This window comes from Pantherophis guttatus, chromosome 1 (assembly GCF_059756535.1).
Source record: "Pantherophis guttatus breed Tessera chromosome 1, ASM5975653v1, whole genome shotgun sequence".
Lineage (NCBI taxonomy): Eukaryota > Metazoa > Chordata > Lepidosauria > Squamata > Colubridae > Pantherophis > Pantherophis guttatus.
The window spans coordinates 88,574,357-88,597,173 of record NC_142063.1 but is presented as its reverse complement, the minus strand read 5'-3'; the positions used below and the strand labels follow the sequence as shown (position 1 = coordinate 88,597,173).

Here is a 22,817-nt window from a genome sequence, read left to right as displayed (position 1 = left end):
AAGACAGAATTTAAACTCATCATTGAATATGTCACGGTTTCAACTAACGAACCCAAGCAAATCAGAACTCTGAGACTGAGATCTTTCTCAAAGAACTTCTTTATTGGATACATCATATCGGCACAATTAAGTGTACCCAATAAAGAAGTTCTTTGAGAAAGATCTCTGCCTCAGAGTTCTGATTTGCTTGGGTTCGTTAGTCAGAACCATGACAGAATATGTTTTTTCCTTTATGTTTTTAATCAATCTCTTTCTCTAATGATCTTCTAACATTCACTATTTTAGTCTTAGAGTCACAGAAATTTGAAGATTCAGTCACCTTCTCCTCAACCTATCCTATACATTGTATAAAGGGAAAACTTGATTTGATTCAGATATTCAAGATCCAAGATTGCAGAGAAAGTTATCTCTTTCCCTTTAGAGACATCACAGTTTGTAATAAATTTACTAGTTTATGCAAAATACTAATTTGGAAATGAAAAAAAGAAAAAAAACTTGTACATCACATCATCACATCTACTTATTTTAATAAAGCAAAATCCTACATGATCATTTATAAACACCAAGAAATAATTACAAAGTATTATGAATTCATACTGTAACTGTCATCTAAGAATGTGTTAGTAAATAATTTATTGCATCACTCTCCAGCAAGTACAAGAGATTTACTATAGCTTTGTATAATTAAAAGCACAATGGAATTGAAGCACGATAAAGTGTCTTAGCCTCTGGAGGTGAACCCTATTCTGAGTGAGTGCAGGGACAAAGATGTCACACACAAGAAAGTCCACATTTGTTGAATTAATTGGATTCAGTGTATGTCCTTTCCAACTGTAACATTCTAAGATTTTAGGATAAGGAATATTATAATTTCTTTAAAGAAGCAGCAATTACATTGTAGAGATTAATAGCTATTTTATAGTCAGTGTTTTACTGAAACTTGGAACTTTCCAAACATTTTGAAAAAATGCACCATCAAATGTCTTCACATAATAAGGAAATGTGTACATTTCCATTTTGTTCCATTTGGAGTCCCAATATATGCAATTCTGGTTCCTATTATAATAGACAAAATAAGTCATTAATTATATTTTTCATTTCTTTTGCAGAATGCTGTATCATTTAGGAAAAGCATTATCCTGACTCTGTCGACCTAGTATGGAAAGTTTTTGCTGCTCCTTGAGATCCCTTAGGAATACTGAGTAGTTATTTTAAACAAGGCCTTGATCAATCAAGAGCCAAGAACAAAGAAACTGGTATAAGACTCTGGTTGTATTAAATAGCTGCAATTGTCCTAGTTTTATTGGGATAAGGAATTGTGTGACATTCAAATAAGAAATATTCTGCTGAGGTTTGTTACCACTTGATTTAGCATTATATCAGATGGAAAGCTGATTGTTCAGAATATTATTGAAGGACCTTTTTTTTTTCTGTTGAGAGACATGATTAAATCTGCAGTCCTTATATTCATTTGCCTAAGGGCATGCTCCATTGAACTCAATAAATAATTACTTTAAGTTGGTATGTGTATGATTGTACTGCAATAGATTTAATTTTGACTGAGATATGCCTTTTCGTATTAAGTCTCTTGGCAACAACTATCTGAATAGGCTAGATGTTAGAAAAAATACATAGCAATGTTGTGTCAAAAAAGAACAGGCTTGTTCATAATGAACATTCTGAACTCTAGAATATGGTTTATCGTTACAAACAATAAGGCTCTTTAAACTTATTTTTCTTTTACTTCCATACCAGACAGCGGCATTGCTGACAACTGTATGTCCAATTGTCACCACTTCGGTACAGTTTATGCCCATTCTGATCTAAACATTGACTGGTCACTCTGGTATCACATTCTGGGCAACAAAAGAAGTCAACACTGAGATTTTCACAATCACAAGCTGTCCTTCGACAGAAGATCTTGCCATCCTGTTAACAAAATAAAGAAGCAATAAAAGCAAATGCCACTAAATAAAAAGTTATAAATTAATATACTCATTGCGATGAGTTTGACAATGAGTTAGTGAGTCATATTTAGATGTTGTATTTATATTGCCATTTATTTAATGGGTGACTTACTGCATCCCTTAATTAACACAGCAATTAATGAAATATTTGTTTTGGACATCTGAAAGGGCAGAAGAACCTAGTTCAAGAAATAACACAACACAATCAAACTGAAGTTCAGTGTCTACCATGAAAAAGAAATAGATGAAATATTTCGCTTTCTAGATGTGCTGACTTCAAGCATCCTTGTTGCTAGCTTTCTTCCAAACCGAAACAAAATGTAGCCATTCTGATTATCCTGCAAGTTGCAATTATGTTGTTGTTTTGTGGTTGGTGATTGGATTGCTTCCTTTAGTTTTTCTTCAGCTCAGCCAGTAAAACAGCAGGGACTAGTCATGACCTGCAACTATTGGTTTAGCTTACATTGGTAAGCTGGAAGTGGAGAGTTGAGAGCTAAGGGTAAGGAAGCATTTAAACATATAGCCAAAGAAAAGAAAACTAAATACTTGTCAGTCTCTGTAGAGATTCTCAGTCATCCAGGTCATGGTTGTTCCAAAGGTGCTTTTTTAGGAGGCAACTGAAGTTTCTTGTTGTCAAGAAAGTCCAGTTGCCTCCTGAAAAAGCACCTTTGGGACAACTATGACTTGGATGACTGAGAATCTCTACAGACTTTTAGCTATGCAATTTGGGATGGATGGTATGAGAGTATGAACGGATTTCCAGAAAAATTGCAGATTACATGAATCATTAGCACTACTCAGGCAACCTTGAGGACACAGATAAACCTCCAGGTGGCCTCAATGACCCTCTAAAACAGTGGTAGTCAACCTGGTCCCTACCGCCCACTAGTGGGCGTTCCAGCTTTCATGGTGGGTGGTAGGGGAGAGGGAGACCCGCGGTGCTCAGCTCCTCGAAGGGATATGGCGAGACTCGCTCGCCTTTTGGGTCTGGTGCATTCAGCTTCCGGGTGGCCTTTGGCCAACTGCTGCCCACTTGCCTTCCCCGCTGCCTGCATCCAGACCATGATGGAGGACGCACCACTTCCGGCCCAGGCTGCATGCCCTCCCAGAGCACTTTCTTCCTTCTTCTGCAGCAGCTGCTGGAGACGAGACTGCTGCTCTGCTGGGGTGTGCATGGGGTGTGCAGACTTGGGAGGGTGGGCAAATGTAAGGCCAACACTGGCAGTCAGGAAGGGGGACCCGCTGCGCTCGGCTGAAGAAGAGCTGCCTTGGGGAAACATGGCGAGGCTCGCTCTCCTTTTGGACCTGGCGCACTTGGTTTCCACAGGGCCTTTGGGCGACTGCTGCCCGCTTGCCTTCCCCTCCACCTCGGGTCCCACCACCCGCATCCAGCCAATGACAGGGGACATGCCCAGCGTGCCTCACCCTGCTACTCACCCCCAACTCCACCCCTCAGTCATGCAACTGGCGCACAGCTCTAGCTGCCTTAATTAATCCTGTGCTGCCTGGGCTATCGAGTCCTGATTACTCCTGGGCAAGCCCTGAGTAATCCTGGGCAGTCTGGGTGGCGATGTTGCTCCCGATCAGGCTTGGGGCCTCTGCGGAGGCATGGAAGCAGCCGGTGCTGACCCGAGCACCTGCTATTTCCTGTCTGCCTTTCAGCTGAGAGGCAGTAGCGGACCAGCAGAGACTAGGAGATCTGAGGTCGCAGCAGTGGTCCCGGAAGCAGCGAGCAGGAGAGGGAGCCACCAGCGAGCGACAGGACACAGAACTAGCAAGTGGAGTCAGGGTGAGGCTTCCTGGGCAGCTGGAATGTGGGGCGGTTGGCTCCATCGGCTACCGTCCGCGCTGGAATGACAGCCCCAGTGCAGCGGGGCTGACAAGAGAGAGAGAGAGGAAAGAAAGAGAAAGAAAGGATGGGAGTGAGAAAGAGAGAGAGAGAGAGAAGAAAGAAAGAGTGACGTGAGTGACGTCATGTTGGCCCTGCCCACTTTATAAATCACCATTACTGTGGAACCGGTGGACGGTTAGAAAATTTTACTACTGACAGAGATACAAAAGTGGGCGGTAGGTATAAAAAGCTTGACTACCCCTGCTCTAAAAGGATGCAAATGACCAGCTGTTTGCAAGGAACATAAATCCTTCTATTCCCACCATCCAGTCAGAGCTGAAGAAGCTTCTTAAATGAGAAGCGAAACACCTTCATAGAAAAAACAAGAAAGTTCAGTTGCCTCCTGAAAAAGCACCTTTGGAACTTATCAGACTAATTTATTTTTATTATATATACAACAATGTGAAATCACAGCTTCCAGCTCTTTTTAACTGGGGTTACTCTCAGATCTGTGGATTATATATGTACTGTGCATTTTTAGCCAGCAGCTGCACTTATGTGAAGCAAAAATATCAATAACAACCCCCCACCAAAAACAATGTACTGTATGGTGTTGCTTGGTCTTGCTATGTAGGTGGAATGATGGTGCCTATAGAAAAACTGATTGAAATTTAAAAACATTAGAAAAAGGGTTATAGGAATGTAAGGAAGCATGATTTGCACTTGCCTGGCTGGGTTTTTCATCTCCAAGTTAGAAGAGGTTCCACTTGAAAGGAATATTAATGAGATGTTGTCTTGTTAATGTTTTGGCTGAGCAAGTGATTTTTAAACTAAATTATTCTCAACTGGTGAGATATGAGCATTGTCCCCATCGTATCTTAGGTATTACTGATTAATTTTCAAGAATGCTTTTTTTAAAAAAAAAAAATCACCCTTTTACAAATTATCTGCTATGCCATGTGATCTACTCTTGTGGCTCTGAGGTGAAAAACTATCTGTAATTGTATTGGATGGATGCCTATAATTGCATTCACAGCTGCTGGCCTTGAAGACCTTATTTCATTAGTCCAAATAGAAGTTGGTTAGGATATGCGTAACAAAGAAAGGCCTTCTGATCCAGAAAAAGATGCAAGGCATATAGGATGTAACAGGACCCTAGAGTCCAGAAAGACCCCCCAAATTACATACCAGTTCTATTTGGGGCAGTGCCACCCCATCCAAAATTAAAGATGGTAGGTGACTGGCAGGTCATTTAAGCTGCCACTGCCCAAACCATTCACTTTTGTTACGGCTAAACCTAAGCCTGTTTCTCCCCATCCAGAGCCTTACAGCATCCAGGTACTGGGACAGGACTTCCACCTCATCACCTATCTGGCCAAAAGTCAAGATGTGGAACTGCATATTATTGACATGTAGAAGATATGTGACCCTTTGGTGACAAATGATCTCTGCCATAGCAGAGGGCTTGGACTGGATCTTTCCCCCTTTAGTAACAGTGACTGGAATTGGTCTAGGGTGTTTTATCAACCGTCATATTTTATCAAATATAAAATAATTCAAGTTGGGAAAAGAACTCCTGAGTCTTTGAAAGAAATGGATACTTTTCTTCCAATCTCCACAAACATTTATCTCTGTACTACTAATGGGGGAAAAGAACACTGGAATTTAAAACCAAGTTAATGATATAAAGTGATAAAAATCAAACATATTAAATGTATTGTGCAAACTAGTTAATGTACTTTCTATATTTGGAATGATACATACCAGAGAACAAAAGTATATAAATATATCTTGACTAGAAGTCAATTTTTAAAATAATATTTTACACCTTGTTACTCTGAGTATACATATTAATTTTATTGTATTTTACATTATGTATATTGAGAGAGAGAGAGAGAGAGAGAGATTTGTTGCTTTGAGTGTCAAATATATATTTATACAATAACCTTACCAATTGCTAAATAATCTAAGATGTGCATAAACTGAAAGGAGCAGAAGGAGGAGGGAATAACCACTATGCTATTAGTATAAATCCAATTGAAGCATGCAGTTAAATAAGGCATATTCGATTGCACCAAGGGGAATAAAGTCCAAACAGAATACACATTTTTCCCTAAAAGCATGACACATTCCATATTTATGAAGTTTAGATAAGGAAAAAGGTAATTAGGAGTTCATCTAACTATCCATTCCCCCCAAAAAATTTTTTTAAAATGAAGATGAGAAATCTTTGAATGTAAAAGACAGCTAAAAATTAATATGTAGCAGATCCAGCTATAAAATAACTTTGAACTGTAGAAAATAGGAAATTTCAACGAATAAATGATTTAGAGGGACAGGAGCAGGGGGGGGGGAGATTTCGATCTGAAGCCTTTTAACTGCAGTCTCTCTTCATGATGAAGAAGTTTATTAGGAGTACAATAACTGTTCTTCCCAGTATATTGTTATACTGATTCATGTAACCAAGAATGTAGAAGCAATTGAAACACATAAGGAGATTTCCCCAGTTATGTAAAATATCTTAGCTAGCTGAAGATTAATGATTGGTTTCTTTCAAAAACTTAGTCAAAAACATGGGAAATTTGGGGCAAAGTAGGTAAGCTAGTCCATAAGGTAATGCTTCCTTTTCATACCCTGGCTTTCTAGTTCTCTGTTTTATGCTAAATAAGGAATTTAATGGAACATATGCATTTTTTTTCTAACAAGTATAAATATGCCTAAAATTTGTGTTTTGGTTTTTTGAGATTTGGTGCATTCTGATTCTGACCTGGTTTTAAAAAAATAAAAATAGGAGACTATAAATGGGAATATTTCAAGTAAAGTTCAATGGGGCATCACATCTATAAAGAAAGGTATACTTCAAAAATAATAACATACTCTTGGAAGCAAGATGTGGGCCTGGAAAAAATGTGTGTTTTGTTGTGTCCCTGTTTCTTAACATTAATATTTCATTATTCAGAACATAAAGCATCTGAAATGTCCATACATGGTAACATGTTGAACTAGATTGAATCACGTTGTGAAGAATTAACCTATTTAAAACTTTCATCCACTCATTTTGGCACCCATCACTAATTCTGTATATCTGTCTCTCATCAATTATTTTTAAATACAGAAAATTAGTGCTAAAAGCTAGACCTGCATTTAGCCCATGAAAACAACTATAACAAATAGTGTTAAAGAAAAGTCTTGCTACATCTAATTATCATGAACATGATCATTGTCATCATCTTCATTTCATATGTTTGGAAGGATGCTCTTTGAGAGCGTAAAATAAATCTGTGTCAGGTTATTAAAGGTAGTGAATGTTATTAGCAATTAATTATGATGTTAGAGTTTTAATGTTTAATAAACATTTTGTCCTCATGAATAGGAACAAATGCTTTTTATTTATTAATTAATTAAATCCAAGCCAACTCAAACTGAATAGTTACAAAATTGTATAGCTGCAATAATCTCTTCTTCTTCACTTTTCTAGAAAAGGAAGAAAAGCTATTTTTCATATATCTCAATTTTAGGCCATTGGATAACATCAACAAGGGGTTGACTATCATTTTCTACATACACATAGCTGTAATAGTCACTTAAAGTTTTTCACAAAAATTTTCACAAGCTGGGATCTCGTTCCCTGAACATTTTATTAGATTTAATTTTATGTGAAAGGCAGAGGACTGCCTTTTCATTATTTTTGCAGCAGGAAAAAATACATAATTTACTAGAACTATTTGATAAAATGTAATACTCTGACTCAATTAATAACTTCATAATTTAAAGTGCTGTAAATAGCGTACTTTGGCAGTTTCTTCATAATTCTCAAATGCACCAAATGCTGAGAAAAACATGCATGTAATCCCAACAAACTGCCATTGAATCAGAAACAGTGTAGCCTATTCAAGATAGTATTATTGCAGAAATATTTTGAGAGATATTCACAGACTTCATGAACTGAGAAAAATTGGTTTGTGACTTGGGTGGTTTGAAAAATACATTTGAATAAATAAATAAATAAATAAATAAATAAATAAATAAATAAATAAATAAATAAATAAATACAGATCTAGCAAATATTTTGCAAATATATTGAAGAAGCTACAGATGATTTATTGAATTCTGGATCAGTATCTTGTATGTTGTATGAACTTAGTCTCTGTATTTCATAAAAGTTACTTAAGGACGCAATGTGAATCCAGAAAATCATAACCTATTTAAAATCCCATGGTTAAAAGAACTATGGCTTTCCAAATCACGGTAGGAGTGTTTAGAAAACTCATAGGCACTTACCTTACAGGAGCAAACAGAACATCTGTCTTTCTTCAATGTCCATACTTGGCCATTTCTTTTCAGGCCCCCTTCATAAGGGCAATCACCTGTACAGGAAGGTCCAGATGGACAGAGGCAATCAAATCCCCCTGCCAAGTTTACACAGGCTGAATCATTCCAACAAGTGTGAGTGTTTAAGGCACATTCATCAATATCTGCAGAAAAGAGAAAAGTTATTAGACAAACCTGAAAAATGTCCCTTCCCTGGGAAAGTCAAACAGTTATTGGAAATAGGTATCGTAGAATTAAAATTCATATCATTTGAAGGTATACTTTTTCTCAAGCCATCTTATTAATGTGAGAGAAAATAGATATTCCTCAAGTCAAATTGTAACAGAATGAGAAATTGCATTACTATAATAGAAATAATACTAATAAAAATCTAATGACACAGTATTCATGAATGCTTAAACATTGATGTGACTACTGGAGTAACTATTCTTTGAAATCTAAAATAAATAAATAAATGATGAGTAGAAGAAAATGTATTTTATTTAATTGATTCACTGTATCGTATTCTCTCAAGCAGAAGAAGGACAGAAAAAACATTGTCTTAACTCTTTCCTAATCATAATCATAACGTTTTCACGTTAAAAGAAGGGGAAATAAAGAAATCAGGTATGATTTGTGATTTTAACAAATAATGAAATCAGTTTTCCTCAAGTTATTATTATATAGAGTGCACAAAGAGAAGGAATTAAATAAATTCCTTCCTTTTAGTGTACAAATTGTGATGCATTTTGGTTATGTTATTCTTTCACTGATAGGCATTCTTCTCTTGGGTGCTTCCTTCATTATTTCTGGGAACGCAAATTTATATATGTCTCTATGGCTCTACTGTTCACACAACCACACTGTTCAGGTAAACAATGGATGCTTGTATCTCTGTTTGCTGAGATGTGTACTGAATTGTTCATGCAGAAAATAAAAAAATGTCTAATTTAAGGGCAAAATGTCTATTTTAAGGGCAAAAGGAGCATATGTTCTAAGTTTGAAAAATTCCACAGCTCAGATTATTTCTAATGCCTTCTCAGCACTCTTATTCAAGTGATACAGGCAAAGTGGTGTAGGTCCAATCATACATTACTGAAATAGCACTTACACTTCAGACAAGAGCCACTCACTATCAACATTCTGCAACAGAAGCCTTATTTACAAATTTCGGACTGTGAATATTGAGAGCTGATGTTATTGTTCTAGAAAATTATAAAGTATGAAGTAGAACCAATATAGTTCTCTTCTCACAGAAGAGGCCAGACAAATCTTCCAACAAAAGCAATACAACTCTATCTCAGTACATTTACCTTTCTACGTAGGGTGGCATGAAAAGTAGCAAAGTCATAGGAAGATATTTTACTTACAGGTGCCTAGAAGATAGATTCTGAATTGAGATCTAGAACAGTAATGGTTAACCTTTTCAGCACTGCACGCACCGGAGCACCGGAACCCAGAAGAGATCAGCTGGCTGGTGCCAGTGCGCACGGCGGCCAGCTGCTCTTACGAGTTCTGGCACGTCCATGTGTGAAAACCAGCTGGCTAGCATGCATGAGTGTGCTGGAACCCGGAAAAACAGTTGGCAATGGCACAAACGCCCACAGAGAGGGCTCTGTGTGCCACCTTTGGCACACGTCATAGATTTGCCATCACGGATCTAGAATGTTAAGTGGAAGTGGTAAAAGAAAAAGTCTCCCAAAGATAGGATTTCACAGGATTGCTTTAAAACAGCGGTCACCAACCTTTCTGACTTGGTGGACAGGTGGAGGAAGTGGCGGGTGGGAGGTGATGGTTTCGTGTGCACATGCCACTTACACAAATGCAGAGTCGTGCACATGCATGCGCTTACCAACAAATTTCTGCGGTTCAATTCCAAACGTGCTGTGGCCTAGCACTGGGTTGCAGACTGGGAGTTGGGGATCCCTACTTTACAAAACTCCCAATTTCATTTATCTTTAATCTCTGTCATAATCAACGTATACCTTTAAATCTGAATTTATGAATTTAAACTAAGTAAGCAAATAAAAACGATCCTTTCTCTTTCTCTAAGAGAGATGGCAACTCTAATTAAGAGTTCCAATTATAGGCATATAAGCAGTATGACTAAACCATTTGTTACAGTTTAGAAAGCTCCTCCAGAGCTTGGAGGATGATTCAATCCCATCCATGTTTTTCTGGAATTAACCCAGTAAAACCTATGCCTACATCAGGAGAAAATAGAAAATTTTCCTTCATAATCTGGCCTAGGAAAAGAACCAGATACTTTTGTTGTTATTTTGTATTTTTTCAAAAAATAAACTAATAAAATAGTTATAATTATAAGCACTTTAAAAAAATAGTCTTTTAATTGATAATCAGACTAAATTTGGGTGCCTCATGTAAATAAAAGTATTTTTCTTAAGGAATGATGAAATTCATCCTTGAAAGTTCATTGCTAGGAACTGAAGCAATATAAGAAATTATCACTACTTACTGAACTAATTGATTGGACCTACATTTATTTGGATTCTAATCAGGGATGGGTTCTACTTAGCTTTACTACCGGTTTGCAATGGGGCCACACGTGCACACTTGCTTCACTCATGTGCAGAAGCATTTTGATGATGTTGGGGTCGGTGGGCGAGGCCTCCTGCCAATTTTACTACCAGTTCTATAGAACCGGTGCGAACCGGGAGCAACCCACCACTGATTCTAATGATGGGACAGAATTTTGAAAATGTAGGACAATAGCTTCTCCTATCGTTTCTCCTATTGTGAATCCCCAAGATGGGAACAGGATATCTAGAGAAATAAGGATTATAAATCTTAACATTCCAGTCTGTTTAAGTCAGTCACACAATGACCAGCTTCATGTTATGGCAGTTACTAAATTCTTCCTTCTGAAAAGGCTTGCCTGGCACCCCAACACCTATGCAAGGATGCAGAAATAAAGTCAAATAATAAATAACCTCTCCTTGACCTAGAAGAATTAGGACATTATTGTCCTAATTACTTGTGGCTAAAGCAGTAATGAAGATAGCAGCTTCGCAATTCTAGGTACATCTGAGGGTATCAGTTATTTGGATCGATTCACTTGAGTTTTCAGATGGAATACATTTACAAGAAAACTTCGGTCAGGTTGATGAGTCATCTTTGCCACAAATAAGGAAGGAAGCCCTACTACCATGTTTCCCTGAAAATAAGAACCTGTCTTATATTTTTTTGAACCCTGAAATAAGCGCTTGGCCTTATTGCCATGTGCTCAAAAGCCCGATTGAGCCTATTATCAGGGGATGTCTTATTATGGGGAAAACAGGGTAGTTCTGGACTACTGGTATTTTGCATTGTTTAACTATGGTCCACAATCTCCCAAGAAAGTGGTGCAACAGCACTCCTGTTTGAAACTATTAACCCAGGATATGTCATAAGAGCCAATTATTTTATCATTTCTTACATTTATATGCTACCGACTTTCAGCTACTCTGGGCAGGTTACAATTATTAAAAACATTTAAAAATAAAGAACAATACAAAACCAGCACAAGACAAAGGAACAATAAAGGTAAAACATCAATCCTGGAGGGGAACAAAAAAGGAAGAAAGGGACGTTAGTCAAGAGCCAGATTTTTAGTTTCCTTGAAAATGCTAGTAGGGTGGGGGCCATTTGAACTGGGGAGAGGACTCATTGCAAAGGGCAGGCACTGCTACACAGAAGGTGCACTTCAGGGGCCTGAAAAATGGCATTGTTTAATCAATGGAACCCAGAGTGCACCAATCCTGCCAGATAGAACCAGACTGGAATACAGATCATCCTTCAAGTAACCAGGCTCTAAGCCAGGTAGGGCTTTATAGGTACCAATAAGCAGATATTACAGATTAACAGAGTTGGAAGGGACCTTGTAGGTCATCTAGTCCAACCCTCCACCCAAGCAGGAGACCCTATGCCATTTCTGACAGATGGCAGTCCAGTCTCTTCTTGAAAGCCTCCAGTGATGAAGCTCCCACAACTTCTGGTGGCAAGCTGTTGCATTTGGTTGATTGTTCTCACTGTCAGAAAATTTCTCCTTATTTCCAGATTGAATCTCTCCTTGGTCAGTTTCCATCCATTATTCCTTGTCTGGCCTTCAGGTGCTTTGGAAAATAGCTTGACCCTTTCCTCTCTGTGGCAGCCCCTCAAATATTGGAAGACTGCTATCATGTCTCCCCTAGTCCTTCTCTTCACTTGAATTACACTTGGAAGCAAACCAGCAAGCAATCCAGTTACTTGGACACACCTAAGCATGTTTCTCACTGGCCATGTCATTGCATTCTGGACCAGCTGAAATATTTCCTCATGGGGAAGGGGGGGGGCTAATCGTATCAATGAGATGGTATCAGTATGTTAATAAAGCCTTGTTTTTCAGCACCTTGCCATCTAACGTCAAAGAAGCATTTCAGCAAAGAATTACATTGGCCATTGCTGAAGTTTGAGAAGGCATTGGATATGAATAAGTAAAGTGAAATTAAATCCAGATTAGACAGAGATGCTGGTAGTTAATAGGATGGCATTCCACTGGTCTTTCTACTTGAGAGCAAGCTTTTTAGTCACTGAATTTAATATTATTTTTCCTTTCCCATCTCATCCTCTCTGTATTGTGATCAGGGTCAAATTATTAATGGAAGATGAACTCAATAGCTCTGACCTTGAAAAATTGAATTATCTCCTTGCAAGATGTGTTTCCAACTATCAGCAATCAAGCTGCTACTTTTGCTCAGCTATACATTCTTAGTTGTAGCTTTATTTTGTTGTAATCTTTTTTTATCTAACATTTCTATTATTTTATTGTATAATTTCATTGTTTTGTTGTTATATGATTCTGTTTTATACGGTAGCATTCCTATATAATGATCTGTAGTTGCAACAATAAATTTGCTTACTTGCTTAGTCTCCCTATCATGGTGTTTTGAATAAATGACATGTTCTCTCCGATATATGCCAGGATGCCAGAGAAACAGACTGGAAACAGAGTTAGTTCAGACCTGGCATTTTTACCATTTTATGAATAAATAAACATTTGTTATAAATTATCCATTATCCAGGCTGTGGCCAAATCTGATGGGCATCTGAGTGCATAATCAATATGAGCCATGCACTATAGGGCACAGAAATGCATGATTCAAATGCATAAATATAATAAGACTGACCTTTCTCTTCTGAGGTAGATGCTATTCTACCCATATTTATATGGTTTCTCAATTTCACCTGCTACAGCAGGGGCTATGTTTACTTTGTTTTGATTTGTGGCTTGAAAAAAAATACTTAGGGAGATTCATTTGAAGTGATGAGAGCAGGTCAATTCAACTGCCACACATAACCTGCTCTATTCTATGTAAATAAAGTCTGCGTACACATGGAGGCAAACCAGGCATAAAATGCTACCGGTTCAGACCGGTTCTCCCAAAGTAAAAAATGCTACCAGTTTGGGCGAACTGGTATTTTTGGTGATCAGCTGGGCGACAATCAGCTGTGATGTGCAATTTATATTAGCTAGAATCGTCGGATTTCCTGCTTTCTAGTTAATCTAAATCGTGTGGTACAGTGATTCCCCCCTCACTGTTCTATTTACCTTTGCAGACTCGGAAGGCTTAAACATGCTCCTTTTTTAGCACTGCGCAGGTGTGCCTCAGTAGCAGACTCACAGAACCGGTAGCAGACTTCAGAGGATTTCACTGCTGATGCAAACCCTCACACACAAACCCTCATACAGTTTAAAATATAGTTTGCAATATACTTTACAATAATGTTTCCATATTCCAGGAAGACCTTCCTGATAATAGTCATACTATTTTATTTCTGACAAGAAAAATAGGTACAATTTGGACATATTTAAAAGCAATGTCAGTCTGCATTTCTTCAACTCCATGAAAGAAAACTTTTATTTCAGTTTATGACCTAAGAAAATATGCATCTTGAACAAAAAAGAACTTCCTTTTTTAAGGAGTCCAAGTGCTTAAAATTTAATTTCATGTTGTATTATGTCTTAGGTGCAAGGACACAATCCAAAGAAAACATTGAAGAAATTAAGGTCAAGTTTAAATAGTTAGAAAAATTAATGTCTTTAAAAGACAAACACAAATGAAGGTATTGTTATTATGTATGTTTTCAAATGGTCCTTGGTTTACTATGCAAACTAAGAAAAAGAAATGCCATGTAATCTTCTCTTTATCACAGATAGACCTTCATTCTTCCTGATACTTTTATTTATTTATTGCCGTGCATGTTGAATGCAGCAGGGTTAAAATATAGATAGATCAGATTTCACAGTTCACGGGTAGAAAGATTTAAGAGATTATAGGATCATATAATGTACAAAGTTCCAGGTAGTTGTGCTTCACTTGTGACACAGATTTTAATTTGGCTTTCATGCATATTAATAAATTTATGTTAAACCAGGTGTTGGCAATTATGGAAATGAACATTATTCATATTCTCAATGGAACAGACCTGTTTGCACTGCAAAACCCAACTTAATTATAGATATACCCAAAGAAAAAGAAGCTTTCTATTTACATAAATCCCAATCACCTCCTACTGAAAGCACATAAACAATTCTCACTAAATTATGCCAAATTTGTAAAATGACCGATTTTGGCATTATTTTATTTAGGCTTGCAACATATTTAATGCAACCATATATGATTGTAACATGCTGCTGTGATTTAAGGCACTGCTACAAAGGAAACTGACAAATGACTTTTTCATATATAGAATTATTTATTAAATATAGAATACACACACACACACACACATTAAATATAGAATTTTATTTTTCAAGGTGAAGACATATGACTAAGACCAAGGAGATCCTGTTTAAGAGCCATGGAAACTCACTTTGTACCAGTCTTTCAGTCTTAATCTATTTTGGTAGGAGAAATTGGAAGAGGGAGTACTATGTATATTCCTTAGAATAAAAATTAACAAAAATAAAATAAAATTTTATTCAATAAAGTTGAACAGCAGAAACATTAACATTCACCTGTACCAGGGGCGGGTTTCAAAACCCATCGCTACTGGTTCGCTCATGGGCACGCGTGGGCTTGCGCGCAATGCTTCTGTTCATGCTCAGAAGCATCTGGGCAGGGGGCGGAGCCTCCTGCTGCCGCCACTACCAGTTCACCCGATCCGGGGTGAACTGTTAGCAACCCACCACTGACCTGTACATCCTAATTGTTATTCAACTAAAAGGCACAATTTAGGCTTGATTTTAATTTAGAAAGCAGTACATTAGGTGGGTAGGTCTTGTTAATGAACCATGTTCTCTTTTCTTTGTCGATTTTGTATTTTGGCTAATGTGGTGCAGAAAATCACAGGGGAAAAACATTAGGTGTGGTTGTTGCTCAATAAATTTAATTTAATTTAATTTAATTTATCGCATTTCTATGCTGCCCAACTCTCAAGGGACTCTGGGCGGCTTACAGCAAAAATAATGTGAACAATGAACATAGAAAAATTATTAAAAACATTATAATAACATTTTAAAAACATTAAAAGTCCATGCACATCATTCATGGCTGGATCTTGCAAGATTGCAACAGCGAGATCAACGGCCCCAAGCCTGCCGGAAAAGCCAGGTCTTCACCGCTTTCCGGAAGACCAATAGAGTAGGGCTGGTCTGGATCTCAGGAGGTAACTGGTTCCAGAGAGCTGGAGCAGCCACAGAGAAGGCCCTCCCCTGCGGTCCGCCAGCCGGCATTGTTTAGCTGAAGGGACCTGGAGGAGACCAACTCTGTGGGATCTTATCGGTCATTTTTTCCCTACACGGAGCTTGGGTGGATGTGACCCATGTGTAACGCATCTGGCCTGCGGGCCGCCAGTTTGACACCCCTGCATTATGGAAACTAGAATATTTCTGAAACTCTAAATATGCTCACTAGCTCAAGCTGGTTAGGAACTGTTAGGAATGTGAAAGCAGATATAATGACCTTGAAAGTCAACATCTGGAATAAAGTATGTACATGCTCTGTACAATATTTATCACTGTATGTCTTATAAATTTGGGTGTATTCCATGGAAGTGTATTCGTGAAATTATAAACCATTTGAGGGAAAGAAAACAACTTACTTATGGAATCTGAGAAAATTTTCAAATTCAGAAGTAAAAAAAAAAATGATGAAGGAGCAGGCTCAATGCTAATTGCGCTTGCAATTAGAAAAAATGATATAAACAGATTTTGAGTAAATAACATATTTTTTCTCTCCTTCCTCATTTGGACCTTACATATACTTATTCCTGAACAAAGCTCTAGGGAAATCACCTGAAGAAATGAAGTATTCAGTATCACAATGACTAATTTCTACTGAGATGTAGCTTGATTAAAGATTGTGTTCCAGACTTCATGTCCGAGACTAAGATGCTTTTGATTTTCATGTAATTTGTATCGCTATTTAGCAAAGGTTCCTCTTGTTTGTCAAAAAAAAAAAAAAGTAAATTTCCACAGGAAACTAGCTCACAAGACTTCAGCTCAGCTATAATTTAGATGACAGAGTGCAAATCCTAGTATGCCTATTTAGGTATATAATCCATCGAGTTCAGTTAACATACATACAAGTAAATGACTAGCATTAGATTAGCATTCTTATTACAATTGGTAGTATGGCTTGTGGGCCCTCTAATAATAAGAGAAAATTCTATTTGGATTGCAAAACTGATTTAAACTTCCCAATGCATCTCGCAGATGAGAATGCCACTATTCTTCATACTGATCATTTTTCCAAATTTTGCAATGCCGTTTTCAATTTAAGTACAAAAAGAAAAAGAAATGGGGTGTATAATATATGTATAGTAGAGAAAATTGGGTACCAAAGTTATCTGTGAGAAAATTATATGTAAAATATGAATGTTCATGCTCTTTCCATTTGCAGACAAATGCACAAACTGGAGAAAATAGAGTTATGACTGAATGAATATATCTAAGGTTCATAAAGATTGATTTCTCCATTCCTAATACAAACTATGTGATTGTTGAAAGGTAATGTGATTTAGTTCTTTCTGAATCATTAAGGGGAACTTGAGACCTCGAGACTAGTTTGATCACCAGAAGTATTTTTCTTGATACTCAGTATTTTTAAAAAAATAATACAGTATAAATCTTGGTGAAAAGTTCAGATGACTTAGAAAGTCTATTATACCTTAATTACTTCTAATGCAAGTATTAACCAGTAGTGACTTTGGAGACACTCAAATATAAACAATTAGCTTGTGAATGGGTAATTGTAAGCCATTAACTCTGGCCAAACTGACAAGAATCCTTCATCTAGATAACATGTTTCTGATTTAGTAAGACACTCTATTGACTTTTCTGCTTGCTTTGTCCCAAATGAATTCAATGTGTCACAGTTAGTTTCATTTTCTTTTCTTTAAAGTTCTTATCACAAAGCACCTTCTTTTCAAACCCATTTTTTTGCAGAGTTGTTAAATAACAAGAGCTATCAAGCAACCCTAATTGAATTCTTGGAATTCCAGCAATTTAGTTATTTATTTTGTTCATTTGTATCTCACCTATATTATTTTTACAAAAAAGTAAAGGTGTTGAACATATTCACCACACTTACTTCCTTCTGTTTTTCCCCACAGGAACAAAGCTGTGAGGTGAGTTGGTCTGAGCGAGTGTGATTGGCTCAAAGTCACTCCACTGGCTTTCATGGCTAAGGCACGATTAAAACTCATGATCTCCCTGTTTCTATCCTATGACTTAACCACTAGACCAGACTGTCTCTCTAATTAAAAATAGACATTTTTTTAAAAAAGGAAATATTCTGCAAGGGGAAGATGAAGATGTATACATTCATCAGTCTGTAGGTTTCCATTAGTCGATTTCCACTGAGAAGATTCAAAGACTCTAGAATGATAGAAAATCTAACTTAATCAAAACCTTAATATATTTTACTAAGCTATTATTTTGAATCATGGCTATGAATACAGTATCTCCTGCAAATAACTTGCAGCTGTGCCACATGAACATACCTCATCCCTAGTGCAGCTTGTTATCTGGCTCACCTTTGCATAGCTCAGTAACCCACAGTTTTTCTGCTTCAAGTCACTTGAAGCTAGCCAGCTCAATCATGTCTAGGTTTTTTTTTTAACGTTTTAAACTTCCAACCTGCAACAGATTTGCCTTTGACAGCTTCCTGTGTCAGCCTATTATGAGAAGCAAGATCAAGCAACAGAAGGAACAGCAATATCAGGAATGTTGTTGTAGGATAGAATACGAGGAACTTAAAAGCCTGACAGAATTTCTCTCTGTACTATCTCATTCCCAAATAATATCCAGGCATATTAGTGTATTCTACATAAGTGTATTTACTTTATTTCTCCTGCTTTCCATTTTTTTTCGGGACTGAGCAATTCTCTTAAAAGTTTATTGCTCCCTTCCGCATCCCCAAGATCAGTTCTATATGCTTACATAACTTGTAGCAGAGAGAGAGAGAGAGAGAGAGAGAGAGAGAGAGAGAGGGAGGGAGGGAGGGAGGGAGGGAGGGAGGGAGAGGGAGGGAGGGAGGGAGGTATCCAATACTGTAAAGGTCAGGAAATTGTTGAACTGCATTATATAAGTATATTTAATGCATGTAATAAATAAAATAGCATCCATGACTGCAGTTCTACTCAGCAATTGTATTTATTTTTCATTGTTTTAAATTTGTTTTTGTTTGTTTTTTAATTTAATGATATACACAGGCCAAAATCACTTGCTGAGATGGGCAGCTATAAAAATCAAATAAAGAAATAAAATATTTTGCCACTTACAGCAAATTTACCCCTGGGAAAAAAAAGGCAAGCCTCATGGTTTGTTTTTTTATTCATTTGCTAGTAGAGCTGATCCAAAATTCATGAGGTACTGATGCTAGGTAAATAAACTTCTCCTGAATATGAAGATTAAAAAGACAAACTACAGCTATGGTGTGCTATTCTCTGCTTTTTCAGGTTTATGACTATAATCCCGTGAATGAATTACTACAATGTGGCCGAAATCTGAGCCATGTAAAGATTTCACTATTAAAAGCATAAACTTACATTTGTTATATTGTAACATTACATTTTTGCCAGAGAGGGCCTGCTTTGGCACATTTTAAATGGCATTTAAAAGTATGAGTTCATTGTTTATCTAGAAATTGTTTGATGAAATTTGCATAAAGAATCAGAGGGCAGGTAAATTAAAAAGCTAGACTGTGCAAACAATACTACAGTTCTACCAAAATATAAATGGCCTAGGATAAGGAGAAATCTCACCTATATTAGAATAAGTTGATATTCATTCTCTTAAAAATACCGTAGTAATTTGTTCTTTTTGATTGTTCTTTTGAACAATCAAAAGAAAGTAGTTCAGGCAATGAAAATAAGTTTGTCCTTAAAATGTCATTTTGTCATCCCTTTGCACTACAGAATTAAATCGTTCACTTTGGTAAAGATTTAATTATGCCTCGTTTGTTGGTTGCCAAGAAGGAACTTTTGGGAGATGAAGCTGCCAGAAACTGAGAACAACAACTCTTTCTAATGAAACAATTCCAAAAAGCATAATTACTATGTGAAAACACATTCATCAAAAACTTTTAGTTTTCCCCACTCCAAAATTAAAAATGCAAATGAATGCTTTTCAAAATGACTAACATTATTGATAAAATTCATCTATTTATCTGTGCAAATTGTGATGAGAAGGAGGAAGGGAGGGAGGAGGAGGGGGGGAATCTATATACTACTAATGCTCTTGTGCCTATTTAAATTGTTAATTGATACTTTCAACTCTTCATTTGGGTGAAACAGTGCATCGCAGAGCAATAATTTTTGAATTATTGCTGCCTCAAGTGAGCTAATTTACAGAAGGCATCCAAAATCCAGGACCCACGATTCCTGTGAGATTGAAATTTGGCAAACTTGTGCCCACTTCAGTATCACTATGTTTTCTGACTATACTTCCCAGAAATCTATGGGTTTGTGGTGCATAGGAAGATGAAAGGGATGGATTCTGACTAGGTGGCTCAGTTGCTAAAACACTGAACTAGTTGATCAGAAAGGTCGGCGGTTTGAATACCTAGTACAGGTCTCCTGTGTGAGCAGGGGGTTGGACTAGATGACCTCCAAGGTCCCTTCCAACTCTGTTACTGATTCCCACCCTCTTTCCTTCCTCTGTCTGGTCTTTTCCATCAATTGATGGCTGCTTTGAAACTGAAGACAAAATTTGAAATCTTTTAACAACAGTGTTGGATAAGGAAAAAAAATGAGGGACTGTCTCAAACGCCTGCTGGCAAGATAGGGGTACTGGGGGTACTGATGGTCCATAGCAGTGGTGGGTTGCTACCGGTTCTCCCCAGATCGGGTGAACCGGTAGCGGCTGCGGTGGAAGGCTCCGCCCATCCACCCAAACGTCATGAGCCTTTAGGGATACACCAGAATGGAGAACACAGTACTGGGACTTATAGGAAATGAGTATCAGCAACTATTGATGAAATACAACAACAAAAGAACTTGCTTCTTACTGCTATTATTATCTGTCTTCAAAGATGATCTAGCTGCCCATGGTAATTTACATATATTTTGATTTTTTTTTAAACTATAAAGGACAGATGGATCAGCTCCATCCAACAGTCGTTCAGGAAAATTTCTGGAGATTTGGAGAGCTACAGTCTAACACAGAGAGAGTCCAGTTCGGGGAAAGTTAATATGTATTGTTTTATGCATGGGAAGGGGGAGATTTATGGCCATTCTTTAATTAGTCAGTTTTTTGGAATACATTGATTACTTTAGATGCCAGGTTTTAAGTATACCAATTATATGCACTTCAGTGGAAGCAGCGTTAAAATATGACTTACACATTTATTTTCTAAGAGTGTAATATGATCATCCAGATTTCTTTCTTTACTTTTATTAATATTTTGAGGATGTTTTAGACAGAATTAATACTCATTTTAGATATATTTAATTAATTCCAATAGGGCATATAATTGGAACTTCTAAATATACTGCCAGCAAATGGATATAATATTTTATAATTCCTAATTAGAAAATGATTTCCTGTTTAAACCAAACATTTCTTTTCATTCCATAGTCCTATTTATATATTTTTATTTAGCTTGTATCATATTACAAGAGTGGTTGTTAATATACCATTCATTTCAAAAGCATGTCACACTTCTTCAAGGATGTCTCACTTCCTCCCCACCCTCACACTAGCATTGATGATGTTATCTAGTTGGGTAATGAAATGTCAGTCAGGAAACCTTTAATGCTTTTGCATTTAAAATATCCATAGACATTAGATGCTCTATCTCTTTTAAATTGCAGTTTATTGCTTAAACTGCATGATAGTTTCAAAAACAAAGACAATCAAAAATCATTTTTTCAAGTGAGATATACTACCTGAACATAAAATAATATACACAGTGGTGGGTTGCTACCAGTTCATCCCGGTTCAGGCGAACTGGTAGCGCCGGCGGCGGGAGGTTCCGCCCACCCACTTGGATGTCATCAAATATGTTCTCCGCATGCACAGAAGTTTCTGTGCATGTGCAGATGTGGCACGCGCGCAAGCGAACCAATAACAAAGGTAAGTGAAACCCACCCCTGAATATACATGATAAAATAAGAACTTCCTTCTAGTTCCTACAAAATGGAAAACCAAATTCTTATTACTGAGATCCTTGTAAGAACTATTCAATACAAGAAAATGTAAATAAGACTGCAATTCTATATACATACAATATATTCAGTGGGTCTCAATTCTGACAGTAAACCTTGGTAAAATTATAATCCTAGGAATACTTTGATTGCAGTAAATTATTTGGATTTGAATAAAAACATTAATCATATAAAAATAATTTACAATAACTGATACAATGTGAAGAGAATAATGAAAAATTACATTATTCACTTTTTGTCAAACAGTTTTTGAATGAAAGCTTAATATATAATATTTCTGATATCTTGACAGGAAATATTTGTAACTTTAAAAATAGGTACATTTATGCAGAATATCTCTATTCTGTACTATCTACCTATCTTTAATCTGCTGGGGATAATTGGAAGTTCTCGAACATGTCAAGAAGGTGCAATGGTTGGGGAAAATGTCTGAGACTAATGGTCTTTATGTTACAAAAAAAATAGTAGAGTTTTGATGACTAGGCCCAGGAAAATACAGTATTGCCTGGGTTTGGAGTAGGGACAGATATCTGGGTATCAAAAACATCAGGATATTTGGAACAGGATGGCCTTTTTATCTCTCCTAGCATAGGAGTGCCTATGGTTTTACATCTTCATTTACTGATTTAAAAGATGGACATGACTGTCTATTTTATGTGCTGTAAATATGGGCCTCTTACAAAAACAAAAACAAGCAGAAAACAGTATGAATGGGCATCTAAACAAAAACAACACCCAGCAGGCTCAATTATGGTCCCCAATACATAAAGTTACAGTCATTGGGCTCCAGCTTTCCCTTATCCAAATTCTTGAAGAAAGACTCAGCTTTTTAAGGCAGTAAGCATGGTTTTACTTCATTTGACATTGTCAAAGAGGAGTTCACAGTGCAGTTCAGAATTCATCTGATTATGCTTACCAAAAGAATGTCCCTTCCTTTGTAATGGTAAACATTTCCTACATTAAGGCTCTTTCTCTGATCAAGGCATTATTTAATTAATTAACTCAACCATTAAGCAGAATGGGACAGATAATTCTAGTGATCTGAATGAGACACAAAT

General features: G+C 36.9%; 1 protein-coding gene across 2 annotated transcripts in view; it reads right to left on the bottom strand.

Annotated features, from left to right (window-relative positions):
- NELL1 (neural EGFL like 1) overlaps nucleotides 1-22,817 on the bottom strand; it is a 564,211-nt gene that overhangs the window by 8,853 nt on the left and 532,541 nt on the right. For both annotated transcript variants that reach the window (XM_034417254.3, XM_034417255.3), the window contains 2 exons: nucleotides 8,080-8,273; nucleotides 1,753-1,929 (listed from right to left, as the gene is read on the bottom strand). In XM_034417254.3, the coding sequence (XP_034273145.2) occupies nucleotides 1,753-1,929; nucleotides 8,080-8,273 (371 nt within the window). The remainder of the gene's footprint in view (nucleotides 1-1,752; nucleotides 1,930-8,079; nucleotides 8,274-22,817) is intronic.